Source organism: Sebastes fasciatus, chromosome 3 (genome assembly GCF_043250625.1).
Source record: "Sebastes fasciatus isolate fSebFas1 chromosome 3, fSebFas1.pri, whole genome shotgun sequence".
NCBI lineage: Eukaryota > Metazoa > Chordata > Actinopteri > Perciformes > Sebastidae > Sebastes > Sebastes fasciatus.
Genome location: NC_133797.1, coordinates 21,832,106 through 21,853,650, shown reverse-complemented (window position 1 = coordinate 21,853,650; position 21,545 = coordinate 21,832,106). Strand labels below are relative to the sequence as shown.

The 21,545-nt window shown below is 40.8% G+C and overlaps 2 protein-coding genes and 1 long non-coding RNA gene across 4 annotated transcripts in view; 1 reads left to right on the top strand and 2 right to left on the bottom strand.

Moving 5' to 3' along the window:
- Window positions 1–99: 99 nt before the first annotated feature.
- On the bottom strand, window positions 100–8,305 carry LOC141764394 (lipopolysaccharide-induced tumor necrosis factor-alpha factor homolog). 2 transcript variants are annotated; one of them, XM_074629614.1, is made up of 6 exons: window positions 8,147–8,305; window positions 5,465–5,621; window positions 4,157–4,255; window positions 3,828–4,035; window positions 3,627–3,728; window positions 100–2,925 (listed from the first exon to the last, which is right to left on the bottom strand). In XM_074629614.1, the coding sequence occupies exons 2-6, from the start codon at window positions 5,592–5,594 to the stop codon at window positions 2,853–2,855; spliced, it is 612 nt and encodes a 203-aa protein (XP_074485715.1). In that variant the 5' UTR covers window positions 5,595–5,621; window positions 8,147–8,305; the 3' UTR covers window positions 100–2,852. The 2 variants fall into 2 exon arrangements, with proteins under 2 accessions (XP_074485715.1, XP_074485716.1); XM_074629615.1 differs by lacking the exon at window positions 100–2,925 and having other exon boundaries at window positions 3,497–3,728.
- Window positions 8,306–12,203: 3,898 nt separating this feature from the next.
- LOC141764392 (uncharacterized) overlaps window positions 12,204–21,545 on the top strand; it is a 64,064-nt gene continuing 54,722 nt past the window's right edge. The window contains exon 1 of the long non-coding RNA XR_012593261.1: window positions 12,204–12,240. This is a non-coding gene — a long non-coding RNA (uncharacterized LOC141764392). The remainder of the gene's footprint in view (window positions 12,241–21,545) is intronic.
- Window positions 13,430–20,816, bottom strand: pdia2 (protein disulfide isomerase family A, member 2). Its single transcript, XM_074631354.1, has 11 exons — window positions 20,473–20,816; window positions 19,546–19,752; window positions 17,697–17,830; window positions 17,462–17,599; window positions 15,862–15,978; window positions 15,650–15,775; window positions 15,371–15,565; window positions 15,169–15,289; window positions 14,130–14,308; window positions 13,850–13,984; window positions 13,430–13,760 (listed from the first exon to the last, which is right to left on the bottom strand). The coding sequence occupies exons 1-11, from the start codon at window positions 20,750–20,752 to the stop codon at window positions 13,704–13,706; spliced, it is 1,689 nt and encodes a 562-aa protein (XP_074487455.1). The 5' UTR covers window positions 20,753–20,816; the 3' UTR covers window positions 13,430–13,703.

Genomic DNA, 21,545 nt, shown 5'->3' with positions numbered 1-21,545 from the left:
CAAGGTCAAAATGGAAGCACACACACACACTTGCCAAACACACATTATGCTCACATTATTCACAGATGTTAGAAAAATAAAACCACTTCACAGCTTCGTCAAAGTAACCGAGACCATTTTTATTTCCCTATCAACATGATAGAATGATAAATAACAAGATAACATTTTGATTTAAAATCCCTTGGCAGAGATACTGTTCGTCACACATTATTACAACGACAGGTAAAGCAGGTGCATTAATCAGCTATTGCATTGGAGTGCATAGCAGCACAGCACACATCCTTCAAACACAACCTTCACCCTGTTTTATACACCTGCTATTCACACCAAGCGTATATCACAGTATATATCAAGTCTAAATCATTATCAATCATTGCTGAAGCTTATTAAGTAACACGTTATATCCCGTACAAAAACGTTGTGTAAAAACAGGGGATTAATGCCACATTCACATAAAATGGAAAAATTGTTCAGTTGTAATTTGTAGTAGAGACATATTGGGGATTTCTGACAGCAATATCTCCCACTTAATGAAAAATTGGTGTCAAGAAACTGCTGGAACAGCCAGTTAGACTGTTATCAGGTCATTAAATGGGCGTTATCTGTGTATATAAGTCTCATAGATGTGGGTCAGAAGGGGCCATCACTGAAAGAAGGGATAAAAGAACACAACAGTGACCTCAGATGCTGTAGTTTAGACAGCGTAAAACTCCATATGGGGTGGAGGCCTGGGTGATGGATGGGATCTAGGTCTGTGCTGACATTTTTGTTGGACTTCGAAGCTTCGGTGAGAAATACTCAAAGGTATTCAGCGCTTCATGGTGCGCTGCAACACAGCAAGCTGACATGTTCTTCTGTCAGTATGTCTCCATCTCCCCTGTTTCAGTGCCGATGCCACACTACTCTACACACACGCACCTCTACACATAACAAACATCTGAGAATAACTAATAGTAGCTTAATTAATGTTGAATATGAATAATGAATAATGTTTATTCCTTATTCCATGGGCTATTTTGGGATTTCAACATACTTATAAAAACAAAACAAAAAAAACAAAGCATTCGAATACTGATTTGGAGGTTGGTTAACATTTGGGTCAGCCTTAATGGGATCCCATGTGAAACCAACGTGTAGTTGACTTTGTGTTCACAAGCGTTAAGTTTCACTTTTCAAACGTAGTTATTTTAAACCAATACATGATAATTTTCCATAAACTTAAATAAGTGTTTTTGTTGCCTAAACCTAAACATACTGTCTTGTTTCAGTTCAAAATGTAACGTTTCATTATATTTTACGTGTTAGAACGTGTTGCTTTTAAGTTTCACTTTCACAGCGCTGCACAGCATCATTCAGACAGTGAATAAACATATTTTCCTAAAAATTTAAACTATTCCTTTAAGATACAAATCCGTTCAGAAGAGGGCAACTACTTAGACTCTTTAACTTAAAGGGACGCTGACTTTCGTTGACTTAACGGCCACATGTGTCGCTGTTAACAAGCAATTTCTGATTCTTACAGAGAGTCCCTTTAACTAACTTGTATAATCAACTTAATTGACTGGAGTTGTGCATACTTAAGAAGTGATATACCAAAGTATGCATCACAGCAATTAAAAGCAACCATCTGTATTTGTTTTACCAGATAAATTTGAGACACAGTAGGCTATACAAGAGTTTTTTCTGTATCTCAGGTGATCATATTTGAAATCATAACCATCATTATGAGTAAACTCTACTGATGTAAAAATTTTTTTTTTTTTAATAGCAACCCAAAAACTATTATTTTACATGTAGTTGTTGTCTTGTGTACCTCTTTGTATTAAAAGTTCTGTCAATCAGTTTGTAGCAGGATTCAATCCTGTGTTAATGTTTGACAGATTGTACCGTAAAGGCCCTGCCCTCCCACAGAGGTGTGTTCACTCACTCTGGTTGCTCAGACAGGCTCATGTTGAAACTGGAATTACATCAGCTCACCTGGCTTCCATGTACTAATAAGAATTGTACTGCCCTAACAAAGCTAACAGTGTTTAAGTCAATCACCTGTGTGAGTTTATCTCGGATGTGCAGAAGAAATATGCAGAAAAATAAATTGGAGCATGCTAAGTCAATGTGTTTTCCAATAGGCTTTGTTTGCTTTAGCACAGAAAATCATGTCTGGCATTCAAGTCTGGACAAGTTGCCCCCTTCATCATTAAAGTAAACATGAATGTAAGCTTTATATACATTAGAAAAAGACAAATAACAAATATTTTGTTCTTTTAGTATTGAAATATACTGTAGAAAATATAATTGTCAAATACATGAAAAAAACAAACAAACAAAGAAAACTATGATTTAAGTCCCTGTACTGGACATCATCTTGTTCATCATAAACGTCCTCTGTTAAGTCTTCACCAGTGTTGTAGTACTCAAGACCGGTCTTGGTCTCGAGACTCTGCAATGCCTTTTAAGACATTTCTCACAGTCCACTTACACATACAGACATACTGCAGGCTTTGTGGCAATAAAAGAGGTGAATGAAGAGGAATCTTCATTTGTTTTCTTGGGAATGTGGATCTTTCAGTTCAATCTGAGAAGTGCATATGGTTGGTATGTTACACATTTTATGGTTAAGTGTGGCAGTGTGTGACTCATACTGGTCTTGGTCTTGACTTGGTCTCGATACACTCTAGTCTTGCTTTAGGTGGTCTTGACTACAACACTGGTCTGCGCTCTGTAATGTTGTAAAGCATCCTGCACACACGCGGTAAAATGGTGCCTAATGCACATGCAGGGACGGATTCAGTATTCTCTTCCTCTTCATTGATTTGAATTAAAACCCTCATAATTAAAGGACCAGTGTGTAACATTTAGGGGGATCTATTGGCAGAAATAGGGAGCGGATCCTCTTCACAGTGTCCGCCATGTTGATCTGCCATGTGTCTACAGTGGCACAAAACAGACAAACCAAACTGTTAACTTTTCCTGCTTCGGCCGGAGTCAATAACGTTACTTACTCCCGTCACCGCTGCTCTCTCTCTCTTGCTTCACCACTCACTTCCCTTGTACACACACTGTGGCTCTGCTCCAAATGGCTCTAGAGACGATTCACGTTTTCGCGTCGGCCACCGTAGCTCTCCAACACGCTTGGCACACGGGAGAGGCTTCAGTTTGTTCCTATGTTCCTATGTATTAGGAATGCTTGCGTGTTGTGCCTTAAAATTTTCCGAAAATATATAAGACATCTCAAAGAAAGATCATATTATGAATTCAAAATTAAATATTTTTGGTATCAAACTCAGAGCATGTAGGTTTTGTCCTTGGTAGTGAAAAGCAGCAGTGAATTTGCATTTTGGCAGATTCAAACTGTTTTTATTGCGAAACAAATAGTATGAAATCGTCTGTAGAAACTTCTCAAACAGCATAAGCCACTCCTCTGTCCATCTCAGTATGTACTGTATATATATATATATTAAATCACATACTTATCACCTAAATAACTCTCTGGCTTCTCTGTATAGCTTGGGCAATGAGCTGTTTACATTCCTATCTTATGACAAACTGTTATTTATCCATGTGGTGACAAAAATGTGCTATGACTAGTACGGGGACAAGAGGAACCGCATTAATCCTGACGGTGTCACCTTGTGTATTTATGCAGCTGGTTCCTACAATTGGGGCAGGAATGATGTGCATCTTGTAGTCCTTGTATCATGAACGGGATTAGACAGCAACCACAGATCATCCTGAAACAGACACACACGCAGAGACACAATACACAGATGTTAAAGCTGGTTTAGCACTCTGATGTTAAATACTCATGCATGTGTATACGCCTGTCTCACCCCATCATTGAAATAAGCACACATGTGCACCAGGCAGCCCTCCCAGCCATGTATGTGACTTTAGTGGCGACAACGTGCTGGCAGTGTGGGCAGCACACCACACCAGGGGAGTCTCCCAGATGTGTCACTGAGATGGGAACAGGCTGCGGCTGCGTGACGACCACCGCTGGCTGTGTTTGTCTGCTGCCGGCAGGCGGTGTTACACCAACTGGCATTCAGAAGAGACACAGTTAGGACAGAGGAGGATATCAGGGACAAAATAATATCACCTACACAGTTGGCTATTAACACATCTATTAAGAGCAATAGTAAAGATATAGCTTTAATACTTTGTGTCAGTGGATGGACTATGCTTCCAGGGTTTCGTGAAGATGGCGTCACAGCAGTTGGCACAGTCAGTACAGGAAAAGCATCTCGCTGGATTGTAACTAGAAAAAAATAGAAAAAGCCAGCCCAGGGAGGGCTGGGTTAATGTGGATGTAGTCTCAGATCGTGTCCACTATGTCCACACTAGGTAGGTAATTTTGAAAACATAGTTCAGGGGTGAAAATGATGTGCTTCCACACTAGTGCTTCTTGTTTTCGTAAATATTTCAATCCAAATTAAAATGCTTAAACAAAAGCAAAAATGTTTTCTTTGTCATCGTCTTTTGAGTTCTCAAACAACTAGGGCTGCTGCGATAATAACGCATTAACGTAAATTAATTTTAACGCCACTAATTTCTTTAACGCATTAATGCAACTTGTGATTTTTAAATAACCTCTTTAAAATCTGACGGAGTGTCTGAGGTTGTAGCGGGCTCAGTTTTAAAGTGAGAGTGAAGATACTGTCATCATACGAAACTAAGGGATCCATTGGTCCCAGCCAATTGTCATACTAGCTTGTTGAGAAGGAGGTTGAATAACACTCCAAACTTTGGCGAGAAAGAAAACTGGCATGGCCATTTTCAAAGGGGTCCCTTGACCTCTGACCTCAAGATATGTGTCAAGTCAGCACACTGACACACTGACAGCTGTTGTTGCCTGTTGGGCTTGAGTTTGCCATGTTATGATTTGAGCATATGTTTTCATGCTAAATGCAGTACCTGTGAGGGTTTCTGGATAATATTTGTCATTGTTTTGTGTTGTTAATTGATGTCCAATAATAAATATATACATATATTTGCATAAAGTAAGCATATTTGCCCACTCCCATGTTGATAAGAACATTAAATACTTGACAAATCTCCCTTTATGGTACATTTTGAACAGGCGATTAACTGTAGACAATCATGTGATTTAATACTTTAATCGAGTGACAGCCCTACTAACAACATCACAGCAAACATGTGGTCAGCAGTGGGTCAGAGAGCCTGGCTACTTGGCTCAGTCTCAGCTCCTTAAAACTCATTTATGCCCCCTCGTGCTCTCTGTAATAATCACCTATACTGTGTTTGAATTTTCACATTTATCCGCCCTGCACACCGTTTTCAAAAATTAGTTTTCGGGTGAGAAAAATACAGGTTTAGTCTGGACAGAGGGTCGAGAAGAGAAACAAAAGATGCATTTTCAAATTTAGCCGGCTTGGTGCAGATATATTCTCACCTGATGAGGTGTAGAATAAATGGGGAAAGAGAGACCAGTGAGATTTTATCTTACCTGCTTCTCTATAGGTGGGAGGAGGTGTTGGAGGGGAGTGGAGGGGGGCGTTGTAGGAGGGGGGAGGGAGGACGTTGAATATAGCAGGAGGGTGGAGACTGGCCTCCGCATACGAAGGGAGATCATCCATCAGGAGATCATCCAGTCAAACAGGAAGCTAGTGATAATGAGGAGAAGCAGTTATTCACATGTAATGAACACCTGGACCTGTTTATTCATGCTTTAGTTAGGAAGATCTAATTGGCTGCAAAGTTGGACCATTAAGAGATTAAGCATGAAAGTTAATTCTTAACCTTGGAAGTAGTAGTTATCTAAACACAATGTCCATTTTTTTAGCTTTTTTTCTGAAGTTTTTAACCACATCTCACAGCTGTCATCAGTAGATGTAAAATCAATTGGCACCAAGACAGTTCAGTTGTCAAGAGACTGAATGGAGACCAGAAACAAACAATATCAGCTGTCTGTGAACAATGGAGCAATCACAGCATCCATCTGGAGGGAGTCAAAGTCGTTGAGGAGTCTGTGCACAGCCAGAGAAAGATCAAGGAAGACATTCATATCTCTATTTACCAGATATATCTTTTAAAAGGGGGTTAAAGGCTAGTAAGTGGACCTTGTTATAAGATTATTTTGTAAAACAACGAACGATTTGTTTTTTGATGGTGATCCAGGGGATTTTTTTTTTAAAGAATTTCATAAAATCGTAATATAGGGTGAACATTTTACTGTTTTCTTATAATTGTTGCACTCAGTTGAATGAAAATAATCAGGAATATTTATCGCATGATTGTTTATCATATCATGTAGATCTGGATCTAGAGTTTCCTTATTCAGTGTACCTGTAATGTACTGTATAATACTCTGCATTGTCACTGTCCTCTCTATTTAGTTCCTAACTGGCAGATACTTCTACTTTCTACCAGCCCAGTTTTGCCTGAGGACACTGATCATATGCAGCGTGATGCTGGAAGTCACGTTGCTACAGCTCAGATTCTGTTTTGGGAGTAACTGGTATCGCCTCCTCCCTCCAGCACTACAGATCAAACAATAGAGAGGCACGCTTCAGATCAGTGTTTCCGAGCAGCAGAGGTTTAAAGTGACAGTGTCAAAACAACACAATTGCATAGTTACAAAGACAAAGAAGATATCCTGTCAATTTTTCTCAATTACTTGACTTAAAATGTAAAAATCCCTCAAAATATGGACAGTTTCATCTCCTTGTCTGGTACCAATTACTGTATAGAATAAGTAACATTTTAAAATCCAGAGCACTTTATATATCCATTAATACAAATACTGTAGAGTAGATACAGAGAACGTTAATACAACATAACATATTTTTACTCTTATTAAATTGATGTGAAGTACCTACATTTTTACAGTGGTGGGTGAACTCTATAAAAATACTGTTGCAAGTAAAAGTCCTGCATTCAAAATCCTACTCAAGTAAAAGTACATAAGTATTAGCATAAAGATCTACGTACACTACCAAAAGTAAAATAACTAATTCTATGCAGAATGGCCCATTTCAGAATAATATATATAATATCACTGGATTATAATTAGTGATGCATTAACGTGTAAACATCACAAATGTTGCAGCTGGTAAAGGTGGAGCTAATTTCAACTACATTATATACTGCTGGGTAGCTTAATCTTAAATAATTAGGGTTGTCAAAGTTAACGCGATACTAACGCGTTAACGCAAATTAGTTTTAACGCCACTAATTTCATTAACACATTAACGCAGCTTCCGTCAGGAAAAACGGGCATGGCCATTTTCAAAGGGGTCCCTTGACCTCTGACCTCAAGATATGTGAATGAAAATGGGCTCTATGGGTACCCACGAGTCTCCCCTTTACAGACATGCCCACTTTATGATAATCACATGCAGTTTCGGGCAAGTCATAGTCAAGTCAGCACACTGACACACTGACAGCTGTTGTAGCCTGATGGGTTTGAGTTTGCCATGTTATGATTTAAGCATTTTTTTAATGCTAAATGCAGTACCTGTGAGGGTTTCTGGACAATATTTATCAATGTTTTGAGTTGTTAATTGATGTCCAATAATAAATATATACATACATTTGCATAAAGAAAGCATATTTGCCCACTCCCATGTTGATAAGAGTAATACATACTTGACAAATCTCCCTTTTAAGGTACATTTTGAACAGATAAAAAAATGTGTGATTAACTTGTAATCAATCACGATTAACCCTTCATGCGATTAATCACGATTAAATATTTTAATCGATTGACAACCCTATTAATAATACATCATAATTTATTTGTTTTTATATTTTGTATTAATAATCTGAATCTGCAAAGTAACAAGTAACTCAAGAGTAAATATAAAGTAGAATATTAAGTAGTATAAAATGGAAATACTCAAGTAAAGTACCTCAAAATACTACTTGAGTAAATGTACTTAGTTTCATACCACCACTGCATTACAACTCATTACTGTACGTCATACTCACTATCATCTTGACGCAGCGTAAAAGCTCAGTAAAACACTTCCCTATCAGTTCAAAATAACACATGTCATTACAGTATGAACACAGTTAATCCTGAATCATGTGATTCCACATCACTACTTCTGATCTCATGTTTTTTCATGCCAGGAAGTCACCTAAAAACAACAGTAGCCATCAACATAACATCAGCCATTAAACACACCTGCTGAATGCAGCCAAGTCATTCTACTCCACATGGAACTTCGTCTCTTATGTAAACATCCAAAGCCGTAGTATCTGATCCAAACAGGCGAAGACCTAAACCAGCTGCCTGCAGAGAGTGGTCCGTGTAGTCCTTCTCTAATTAAACAGTGTTGAGAGTGAGATATATCAGAGCAGTGGTCTTACCTAATGACGAAGCTCGGCTGGCAGGTGGAAACACGTCCCATGTTGGTGACAGCCGTGACATCACAGCCTGTTGAACCTGTTCTCCTCTGGAATTACAAACATTTTACTTCCCACAGACGGAAAACCAAACCCTCTCTACCGGTTTCCCTTGTACAAACTCACCTCATACAAGTATGCAAAGTCATTCTGTGATTCATCAATTTATTTTGAGTACAGCAGTTCCCTCCACACCGCCTGCCCCAGCATTCATTAACAACAGTGCAACATTTATGCTGCAGAATGCTCGCTCAATCAACAATAAAGCTCTACTCATCCATGATATTATCACTGACAGGAAAATTGACTTTCTCTGTCTAACAGAGACTTGGCAAAATCAGCAGGATTTCATGGCGCTTAATCAAGCCACTCCCCCTGGATATGTCTACATACAAAAGCCTCGCTCCATGGGTCGTGGCGGCGGGCTGGCTGTTATACATCGAGCTGACATCCTGGTCAAAGACCTTCCAGTACCCAATGTCACCTCATTTGAGTGTGTCATTTTCTCCCTGGTTGGGTCTACACAGCTCCAGGTTGTCCTCATCTACCGCCCTCCTAAAGCCTCCACCACCTTCATGTCTGAGCTGTCTGAGCTTCTCACCTCTGTCTGCTCCATGTCTCCATCTACACTCCTGCTCGGTGACTTTAATATTCATGTGGACTCCACCAGCTGCTCGTTTGCCACTGAATTCCTGTCACTGTTGGACTGTTTCAACTTCACACAGCACGTTAAAAGTCCCACCCACACTAAAGGCCACACGCTGGATCTGGTGTGCTCCACTGGCACAACTCCCTCCCATCTGCAGTGCCTGGACCTCGCGGTTTCAGACCATCTCGCTGTTCTCTGCACTGTTCCTGTCACCCTGCCCAGGCAGCGCACAAAACGTACCATCCAGTACAGGAACATCAAGACAGTGAGTACACCAGCTCTGAACGACCTGATAGCGACCCATCTGGCCTCAGATCCACACGACAGCTCTGCTGATGGGCTGGTTGCCCACTACAACGCCACTTTATCCGGCAGCCTTGACTCCCTTGCCCCCCTCAAAACCCGGACTGTCTCCTATACCCGTCCCGCCCCCTGGTTCACCACTGAACTCCGCACCCAGAAGTCCACCGGCCGTCAACTGGAGAGGCGCTACAAAAGATCTGGCCTCACTGTCCACCTTGAGGCTTATAAAGAGCATGTGAGGGCCTACAAAGTAGCTCTCTCCCAGGCCAAAACACAGTACTACTCCACCCTCATTACCAACCAACAAAACCACCCCAGACTGCTGTTCTCCACCATCAACCGGCTCCTTCGCCCCCTCGACCCCCCCCTCCCCTCAGGTGCCCCCGACCTCTGCACTAAGTTCCTGGACTTTTTCCAGGACAAAGTCGAGTCCATCCATCAGCAGCTCCTGGTGCCTGCCCACCTCCCTCCACACACACCTCAGCCACTGGGCGTGGCTCCCTCGGATGTTCGCCTGCCTCAGTGCTCCCTCTCCTTCTTCTCCCCTGTATGTGCTCCTCAGGTCGCAAAGTTGGTCACTAAGGCCAAAGCCTCCACCTGTTCTCTGGACCCCATGCCCACAGCCTTGGTCAAGGCATGCCTACCTGCCCTGTGCCCCATTATGGTGAACATCATCAACTCCTCCTTGGCATCTGGTCTTGTACCCGACAGCCTCAAGATGGCATCAGTCACTCCCATCCTCAAAAAGCCAGGTCTGGACCGGGATGACAGCAACAACTACCGACCGATCTCCAACCTTCCTTTCCTGAGCAAAATTCTGGAAAGAACAGTGGCCGCCCAACTCCATCAACATATGGCCAACCATGAGCTCTACGAAACGTTTCAATCTGGCTTCAGACCACACCACAGCACAGAGACCACCCTCATCAAAATCACAAATGACCTCCTCATCGCTGCAGATTCTGGTCACATCAGCATCCTCGTCCTCCTGGACCTTTCAGCTGCCTTCGACACAGTCTCCCACACTATCCTCCTCACCCGCCTATCTGACTACCTTGGCCTCACCGGTTCAGCTCTCTCCTGGTTTCAGTCCTACCTCACAAACAGAAAACAGTTTGTCACCATCAGAGACTCCAGTTCCACCCCGGCCCCAGTCAACCATGGCGTACCTCAAGGCTCTGTGCTGGGACCCCTCCTCTTCACCATCTACATGCTCCCCCTTGGTCAGATCATCCGCCACCACGGTCTCAGCTTTCATTCATATGCTGACGACACACAACTATATCTCAGCACCAAACCATCCACCCAGCTACCCCCACAGTCACTTGTAAACTGCCTACATGCAATAAAAATCTGGATGTCATCTAACTTCCTAAAACTCAACAGCAACAAAACCGAGCTCATGGTTGTGGCTCCCAAGGCCCTGCTCCGGAAGGTTGGAGATCTCCACCTGGACGTTGACGGCTGTTCCTTCTCCCCATCCTCGGAAGTCCGCAACCTGGGTGTCATCCTGGACCCAACACTATCATTCCAGTCTCATATCAGGTTCATCACCAAATCCGCCTTCTTCCACCTCAAAAACATCTCACGTCTCCGGCAATCACTCTCTGACTCTGTGGCAGAAACCCTCATCCACGCTTTCGTCACCTCCCGTTTGGACTATTGCAATGGAGTTCTGTCCGGGGTTCCCAGCAAAGCCCTGGACAGGCTCCAGTATGTGCAAAACTCGGCTGCCAGGGTTCTCACCCGCACCAAGCCCTGGCAGCACATCACCCCCACCCTCATCCACCTCCACTGGCTCCCGGTCAAGTCCCGCATCACCTACAAAATCCTCCTCCTCACCTACAAATCCCTCAATGCCCTGGCTCCTCAGTATTTATCTGACCTCCTCCACCCATACACACAGCCCCGGAACCTTAGATCCTCAGGCACGGGTCAGCTCTCCATCCCTCACACAAGAATGCGAACTTTTGGGGACAGAGCCTTCAGTGTGACAGCCCCCACACTTTGGAACTCTCTCCCCATAGAGCTCCGCAACGCACCATCTCTGGACACCTTCAAAAGACTCCTCAAAACCCACCTCTTCACCAAGGCCTATGGCCTCTAGCTTCTGTTACAGTTGTTGTGTTTATTTATGTTTTTGTTAAGCGTCCTTGGGTTTCATGAAAGGCGCTATATAAATCCAAGCTATTATTATTATTATTATTATGATAATAGTGATATCTGCAATACTTGCTTAGAAACATTCTCTTATTTACCAAGAAATAAAATATAATCAAGTTTGTGGATATGTACTATATTGTTTGTAGGAAAAGCTACAAGTGAATATTAAAAAAAAAAACATAATAGTTGTGTGGAATTATGAGTACAAACAAATCATTACCTGTGAGAATTTGTAAATGTTTCATAAATAATATACAGTAATCACCACAATATCTTGGTTAAAAAAAAAAGGTGGTATAAGAGTTCCTTATCATATTCTTTATGATTTGTTATGCTAAAGACTTTTTCATTCATTCACATTTATACAGGGTGGTGAGAGTAGTTCACTCTTATTAGCATAGTGATAAAATAAATAAGTAAAATGATTTCCTTTAACACCCCTTATTTATCATTTCTAACAAGTTTAGAGCCCAAAAGTGTTCAATAACTTTTCATTTCATTTTTCTACGTTAAAGTATGGCGACTCTGTATGGCCCAAAAGAGCAGTGTATTTGTGTGTGTGTGTGTGTGTGTGTGTGTGTGTGCTTGTGTGTTAGTCTGCCTGCTCTGATTGGCTAATGTGAGTCACCTGTCTGTCTAGCAGCAATCAAACGTTGCCGTGGTGATGGCCACTGCTAAGCACCCTCAGTCAGACAGTTTATAATAGGAGTTAACCAGAGACGTACCCATAGAACCCATTTTCATTCACATATCTTGAGGTCAGAGGTTATAAATGGCCATGTCAGTTTTTCCTCACCAAAATTTATCGTAAGTTTGGAACGTTATTTAACCTCCTTCGCGACAAGCTAGCATGACATGGTTAGAACCAATGGATTCATTAGGTTTTCTAGGTTAATATGATGCCAGTATCTTCACTCTAGCTTTAAACTTTAAAGCTTTAAAACTGAGCCCGCTAGAACCTGCAAAAGATCGTTTGCGATAATGCGTTAAAGAAATTAGTGGCGGTAAAACAAATTGTTAACTTTGACAGCCCTAGTTCAAAAAAGCCTAGAGTATAGGTAACAGGTAATTTACTTGTTACCATTCAAGATAACACAGGTTGTGATCCATCATAGATGTTTACATTTATTTATCAAATATAATCATTGAATCACTTTATAAATGGATTCATGGTTCCCAGACGAGGTATCCTAATGACCTTGGTGATCCCCTGACCTTTCCTCTACTACAGCCATGAAATTGACATTTTTATTGTAATACTTCAACAACTATTGGATGATCATGAAATCTTGTCCATGATTTATAAAAACTTTTGAGCCCCTGATCTTCACCAGGTTAAAAGTTCTGTTTTTGCAATACTCTGCTGTACTTAGCGTTAAAGCCTAATAAGCAAATGTTAGCATGTTAAACTAAGATGGTAAACAAACCATCTAAACATCAACACACTGTCTTTGAATATATTAGCATGCTGATGTTAGCGTTTAGCTAAAGGCATCACTGTGTATTGATACGGCCTCACAGAGCTGTTAGAATGGCTGTAGACTCGTATAGTCTTGTCAGACTGTATCTTGATACTCACACTAGATAGTTGTGGTACTTTTTGCAAATTACCATACAACTGTATTTTATTTCAGTCCGTCTCTGGTTTCTGATGCACCTCCTTTGATCAGTCCACCATTATTCACAACACTTGTCTTGTCTGTTTTGTCGATGTCACTTAGGAATGAGAAACACAACTTTTGTTCCTCTCAATCTACTTCCTCCTGTCCATCGTCATCTATTGCTTTCTTTCAGCTCCACTGCTATTTCTTCTCTTCACCTTTAACTCTCTTCCTTCTCAGCATATTCTTCCCTCTTAACTGTTGCTTCTCATAAACATGTCGACCAATTCATTTGTTACATATCTTTTATGGTAAACTTATTTATGTTTTATTTAATTTTTTTAATCACTGAAAAAAAAGTCATCAAGTCAAACTTTAACTATGTCACTGACTCGTTACAGAAACGTATCTTGAATTGAATTCATTTAGACATTTAGAGAAATTAAATAGAATATTTACACACAGTGTTTCAGAAAATCAGGTTTAGCATTAAGACAAATCTAAACAGAGTTTAAAGCTTATTTGAAATAGTCATGTTATGTTTGTTACCCAAATTAATTTTATTAAGAAAAAATGGAAGACGCTAGGTTGATCCTGATTGGTCGAAAAGCAAAATGACATCACAGCTCATCTTTAGACGTTTCGTTGGTCGGTACCTCTGCAGACTCATTAGACTCCTAAAACAGAGAAATTAAATGGGAGACTGGAAATAGGAATACGTTTTTTTTATGGGATTAATATATAAAGTAGCTGTAAAAATACAAACCTCATCACTATCGTCGTCAACTATCTCGTCATCCTCATCTTCCTCCTCAACACTTTCATTCTCGGGTAACACTCCTCCATCATCCAGGAACTTAGACAAAGTCTCCAGATCCCTGTTTCCAGTGTAGTCGACCACCTAGGACGAAGAGAAAGAGAGAAAAAGAAGACATTAAGGAGGACAGGATGTGAAATAATCAAAAGCTCGTTCATACAAACGTGTGTGTATGAGTCTGTATGCAGAGCTGGTGTAGCTGGACATGTGTGTAGCTTTGAATGTGCACCTCTTTGCCTTCAGCTGGGAAGTATTTGAGCGTCGGGAATCCCTTAATGGAAACAGACTCCACCTCGTTGGTCGTGGCATCCATCTTGGCTATGATGATGTCATCTTTGTCTGCATACTTTTCGCCCAGCTGTTCCCAGATGGGAGTCAGATCCTTACAGTGTCCACACCATGGAGCATCTACATACATACACACACACAGGTTTTATATCAGTGGATTATTTCAACATAAAAACATACAAGTTTCCCATCAAATACAATAGCGTCAGGTTGGATATGTCACAGCTTTCAAACAAATCCAAGTTTTCTGACTTGAACGTTGATGTTAACGATGTTTATAAGTCGGATCTCTGTATTTCCTGTATGATGCAAAGGCAGCGTAACGCCTCGACACGAACGCACAGCTGATTGTAACGTGACGCACGGGACACAAACAGGGGTCTCCTGGATGAAAGCCTTGTGTTTGTTGGGCCCATCCACTTCCCCTCCCATCCAACGTGTGTCTTTTCGCTCTTTAAACTACATCACCACAGTTACTCCCGGTGCACTTTCTCGGAGCGTTTACTGTTCCTGTAGATGGGTTTACATTATACTTAATGGAACGCCCGGTGTGTTTCATACCGGCGCTTAAGGGTGCCTTATGCGGCGGTATTGAACGCCGACGGCCATGACAAAACCTCTGTATTTGACACCCTGGGACAGAGAACGAGCTGGTCCTAAAGAGTGCATGCATAGTGGTTCATGTCTTTTAACTAAATATTTCACAAAACTGGCTAAATATGCTGTTGAACTTTTCACTTGGAAAAAAAATTATATATAGAGCTGTATTCACCATCAATCAACATCAGTTATTAATTTGCTAATTCCACAAAAAGTTGCAGGACATTAATTCATTTAAGTCAAGAGCTAATGATTTTATGGTCAAAAATAGCTTGAAAATTTTAAATTCACAATTTGCCTGAGTTTCATGATAAAAGATGATTTCACTAAATCCTAGTTGAGTTTTTACAGTGCAGACTCAGGCCGGCAGACAAACTTACAGAACTCCACAAAGACGTTTTTGGTCGGGTCCAAAGCAACGGAGTCAAAGTTCTTCCCCACCAGGACTTTGACTGGTCCTTTATTCCAGTCCTCTGGGATGTCATCAGACCGATAGTAAGGCTGAAATCAAGAGCATTAGTTGTTGGGTTTAATGTTGCTGTGTGACTGAATATGAAACGTGTGTGTGTGTATGTGTGTTACCTTGGCAGTGCCACCAAGAACTTCCTGGCACAACTCTCTCAGTGAATTTAAGGTGAGATCTCCGGCAGCGATGGCGAACTTCTTTCCTGTTTCCATGTTGATGAGACGCACGGTGGGGGCGTCCTTCGCAGACACGCCGAAGTAATTCAACACATGAGAAATGTCTGCCGTTACGTCAATCACAACGAACAGCACCTACATAACACACACACACACACCGCAGACATTAACACCAAAACAACAAGGTTAAATAAAGTTTTCTGTCTTCCTGTAACTGACTTTGCCCTTAAACTCTCTGGCGATGGTCCTGGCTTCGTCCACCAGCGTGGTCTGACTCTCCACAGAGGAGTTGATGAACAGCAGGCTGTGCAGCTGGACGCTGGCGCCGAAGATCTTCTCTGCCCTCTGTAAACACACATACTGTAAAATTTAACTTCAATATCATTTTATATTGAATTCTACATTTCTAATTATGTGTGTGTGTGTGTTACCTCCTGGCTGAATGGGATGATCAGCTCCAGGCTGTTTTCCTTCATGAAGCTGATCAGCTTTTCTTTGTCCAGCTTCTCTTCTTCTGACAACGAGAAGTCTGCTCTGCCGTCGTCAAACTAGAAAACATATACGTTTGTTTCACACAACTTCAGCAGACCTAACCCTAATCTATTCTAATCTGGAAACAATAAGATGATAAATCGATGAGTCATTCCACGGAAACACCAAATTGGATGATTGCTTAAATGTTTAATTTGTATATCAAACAAAAATGGCAAACAGTTGCTTTTCTCCTTTATATCATTAAAAATTCAATATCTTTGCGTTTGTACTGATGGTTGGACAAAACAACCCAAACCTTTGGCTCCTGGAAAAATGATTTGATTCGGTCATAATCAGCATTCACATAAAACACTTAAAATATTCAAAAAACAAAACTAAATAAAACAAAAAAAGGACATTTCCAAGGAGAACATTGTCAGAGAAGCCAGTTTTTCAATTTAGCATGTTTCCTTAATCTCTGATGACATATCATAGTCATTTTATGATTTATTACAGTAAATATATTACATATTGGTCCTTTAAAGAAAAATAAACTAACTATGAATGTTTGTTGAAAGTCCCGACTGAGCTTGAAAAATCAAGTTTTTCCCATCGTGCACCTGCAACATGGAATAACATGCAGAACGTTCTAAAACGTACCTCACTCTTATCTGCAGGGCAATTTCAATTTCTAATTTCATCCCATTTCAGGTCCAGTTTTTCTTGTTTTAGTTGATTAATTTGCCTTAAATTATAATTATTTTATTATTAATTTACCTATTTTTTGTTTATTGGGACCTATGATTGTTTATTTCTTTACTGGGCTATATTATAAATGAGTATTTCTGAGTTCAAATAGTTTATATAAAGGTTGAATGAATGTAACCATGGATGGATTATGAGACAATGGTCCCCTGTCACAGACATGTAAAACGCCCCCCACCTCTCCTACATAGGATCAAGACACCCAGACTGAAACAGTCGCAAACGTCTTTGTCATTCGTAGTTGTTTTGTGTCTCTTTGTGGTCATTTTGTGTCACTTTGTAATTGTTTGATTGACTTTCCAACAAGAAATGTTAGCAGTCACTTCAAACTTAAGTAATCCCCCCATGCAGGTAACACCATCAAGTTGTTGCACGACACAAGATAAAACACAAAAAATAAACATAAATAAACTTATTTCCTATTTTCTAAAATTGTATCGCCGAATCGTTCAATTGAAATAATAACTGACGGATTCATCCATAATAAAATGATCATTACAGTAGTTGCAGGCCTAATCTTTTCCTTTACATTCTGTTATATGGCTAAATGTAACCCTAAATCTAACTTCGCATTATTCTAAATCCAAAAGTTATAAAACCCTTTTAAAGAAGTCAGAAAATATCCAAACCTTTCTATCTATGTGAGGACATTTGGGCCTCACAAAGCAACATACAGTATGCACTAGATGGCAGCAAAGCTAACATCGTTACCAGCTGTTTGTATCTTGGTTCTACCTTTCTATAAAACACTTGACTCTGTGCCTTTCAGTTGGCATCATAACATGTTTGTACCTTTTTGAAGAGCACCACTGAGTTGACTTTTACTTCATACTTCTGGAAAACCTCTGGACTCGCTGACACAGCAAACTCTGTGTCCGTAACATCCATAGCAACCTCCTTGAACGCCTTGGCGGCCTCGCTTTCCAGATCCTAATATAGACATGAATCAAATTGTAAGTATGAATGTAAATATAAATGTGTGATCGTAGGATGTATTAGTAAGGATAGATCAAATAGATGAACGTACATCAAAGAATCCTACAACAGTGATGTTGTGGGAGTCGATGAACTGAGCCGCAGAGTCTGCAGAGTCGAGCGCTGCAGGACCGGGGCCGGCACGACGCTTTATCCAGTCGACTACTCCCTCTGCTGACCTCTTACCTGGAAAACACACACAACCACAAATCAATGAAGTCAAGTCAGAGTCATTTCAGGTGCTTTAACACACCAAGATGTGAGATAAAAAGTGACAGTGTGGCTTAAACTGACAAGGTTATAAAAAATATGTTGATTCAGACTCACAAACTAGAAGCTAGAGCCACGAGAGGGTTGGCTTAGTTTAGTGTAAAGACTGGAAACAGGTGGTAACCTCAAAAATACCTGTAAAACTCACTAAAAAACACATTACACCTTGTTTCTTTACTTCTTGCTAAAACTGAGGTTTAAAAACGACACGTTGGACTATTTCTTTGCCCTTATGCCTCACTGTCATAACCACCACGTTAATATTATTTTCCACTTTGACTGTTAAATCTTTTAACCGACTTCAGTCCTGATCATAACAAATATTCAGTCATTTTCAGAATTTTAACCCTTTAAATGCCACTGTTTTATTGTTTTGTGTGATGAAAACACAAACAAATGTAATTCTTTTCTGAATACTAAATGCTAGGGGGATACTTTTCCACAGTCTAGGATTTGTCAAGGATTAGCAACAACATGCTAGAATGATAGCATGTGTTTGCCCCCCGTAGGGCAAACATGAAAAAATGTCTCAATCTTTTGGAAAATATTAAAAACTACAATTTTGAAGCCAGGGCTCTAGAAAGCCTGATATAATAGAAATGATGATTTTATACTGTCAACAATTGTGGTTTCAATAGGGACATTTTTGTCCTGAAGGGTCTGAGTGTCTGTATTGTGTCTACACAGTTTATTATAGACATATTATAGGAACTGAAGTTGTGCTTCCAAAATTCAAAGAACAAAAAAACCTCACACACTTTCCAAAATGTATGCCACATGCATTAAATTGGCGTTTTAACGCCACTAATTTCTTTTAACGTAATAACACAACTTTTAATTTTTAATTGTTTTGTTTTCTTCAGTTTTAAAGGTAAAGTGAAGATCTCATATGAAACTACAAAAAAACTAAGAAACTCGTGGTACCAACCATGTCATACTAGCTTGTCGAGAAGAAGGATAAATAATGCTCCAAACCTAATCTAAATTTTGGCGAGGAAAAACTAGCATGACAATTTCAAAGGGGTCCCTTGACCTCTGACCTCAAGATGTGTGAATGAAAATGGGTTCTCTGGGTACCCACGAGTCTCCTCTTTACAGACATGCCCACTTTATGATAATCACATGCAGTTTGGGGCAAGTCATAGTCAAGTCAGCACACTGACACACTGACAGCTGTTGCTGCCTGTTGGGCAATCTCCCTTAGGTACATTTTATAAAGATAAAATAATTTGTATTTATTTTGCAATCAATCACAATTAACTATGGACAACCTTGCGATTAATCGAGATTAAATATTAGAATCGATTGACAGCCCTAAAGAAAACATAAAATTAAGCTTGAAGAAATAAAATACAGTTGATTTGCTCAGTTAAACATTGAAGACACAAAAAACTGTTGATTAAATCAAATAACACAGGGCATATAAAAGACGGCAGACTGGTTCAGCAGTGAAACGACACACACACACACACACACACACACTAGGTTCACACATGGCTGTTCAGTTAGTGATGACGTATGCTCATGTGGTCGTGAATCCGAGAAGCTGGATAGCAGCTTCACCAGCCTAGTCTACAGTTATATTGTGTGTGTGTGTGTGCGTGTGTGTGTGTGTGTGTGTGTGTGTTTACCATTGTAGTCCACAGGATTCTTGCGGTCTCCGTTTACGAACAGCTTCAGAGCGGGGAAGCCCATGACGTTAAACTCTTCGGACAGCTCTGTCTCCTCTGTGGCGTCCACTTTGGCCAAACGCATCGTTGATGCCTCCTCCTTCAACTTGGCAGCAGCCTCGGCGTAAGCAGGCTCCAGCTTTTGACAGTGGCCACACCAGGGGGCATCTACACACACACACACACACACACACACACACACACACACACACACACACACACACACAGACAGTTGATCTCTTTATACAGCATGAAAGAAATACTGAAAATCAATAACCAAAGCAGCAGACATGCAGCTGCTCCACAGGCCTCTCTGTCCTGTCCAGTTTTTTTGTTGCTATCACATGCAAAGAAGATACACATGGAAATAAGCTGCTGATAGGAACGGTGGCAGTTTGTCTCAGCCTTTTCCCCCTTTTACTCTTTTACTTGTCGTGACCTCTCCACTCGCACTGCTGAGCTCATCTGTGGGAGAGTTGAACCAAGAGAGCATCTGGACAGGAGAGGCCACGTGTCTGCACGTTTGCATGATAACGCCTCAGTGCTCACGAGGGCTTGAACAGACAAAAAGACGTTTATACTGTGATAAATACTCAAGGTCCACTTAGTTAGTTATTCCTGAAGCTTTCGGCCGTATCCCACAGCCTTCCTCAGCTTCATTTTACATTTTTCTTCTTTAGGAAACTACGAATCTTTGACACCTTTCAACACAAAACTGGTCAATAATAATCCATTTAAGCCCAACATATGTTGTTTGTGCTAAAAAAGAAACATAAACCTAACATATATTATCTTAAAAAAGAAAAATAGATGAAATTCTTTGTACCTATTGGGCACAAAAGAGTTTATTCATCATTGAAATCTACATTAGAGATAATTCATACTTACAGAATTCAACCAGTACATACTGGTTCTCGCTGAGAGCTCTGGCAAAGTTGTTGATGTGGAGAACCATCACATCTTTCTCCTCCTCTATCTCCGTTGTTTTCTCTTTCTTTGGTGCCTCTTCAGCCTCCTCCTCCTCCTCTCTTGGAGTCTCTTCTGACTTCTCCTCCGATGTGTCTTCTTGTGTTTCTGCCTGTTTGGCGTCTGTGTCGTCGGCCCGGGTGCAGGAGGCCCAGAGCAGCAGGCCCAGCAGAGTTATGGACAAAAGCGTGTGCGTCTTCATGTCTGCGTTTCTGTCTCTCTGCTCAGGTATGGACACCCACAATACATGTCACTGAAAGTTTGTAGCTTTATGTGTGTAAGGTGGAGAGTGCGTGTTAAACTTTGACTGGCCTTGCCTCTGATCCAATCAGACGGTACGCCTGCAGGGGACTCTTTCCTGTCTGAACCAATCAAACGCTGCCCTGTAGATTCAGAATTGAGCAAACTGGCTGATTGACTGTTGAGGTTTCAAGAATTCTTTATTCTTTCATCCCACTACAACTTTCTCTTGATTATTGTCTTCAGTGTGCTCCTCTTTCTGGGCCTTATCAGACCCTCATTTACCTAAAAACAAGAGCACAGTTATATATGGATGTCTAGCTCTCTCTTCTTCACTCTTTTATCTCACTATTTTCTGGTTCTCAACTAGGGGACCCTAAGGGGGAGTTCCAGGGGGTCCCCAGAAAAATGGGAAATAGTTTATTTGTACTATTTAATTCATTGTATTAGTAAATGATAAATGGCCTTTCGAGTCTTCCGAACACTCAAAGCGCTTTACACTACTTGTCACCCATTCACACACACATTCATACACTGATGGAAGAGGCTGCCATGCAAGGTGCCAAGCTGCCCATCAGGATCTAATTGGTGGGCGACCCACTCTACCTCTGTGCCACAGCCACCCCTATTAGTGAGCCCAATATCGTAAGAGTGACTTTTCATCATAGGTTTCACTTCCTCCGTGGTTATCTCCTCAATTGAAGTTGACAACTATAGAATTCGGGTCTTAATCATATCTAACAACACAAATCTTT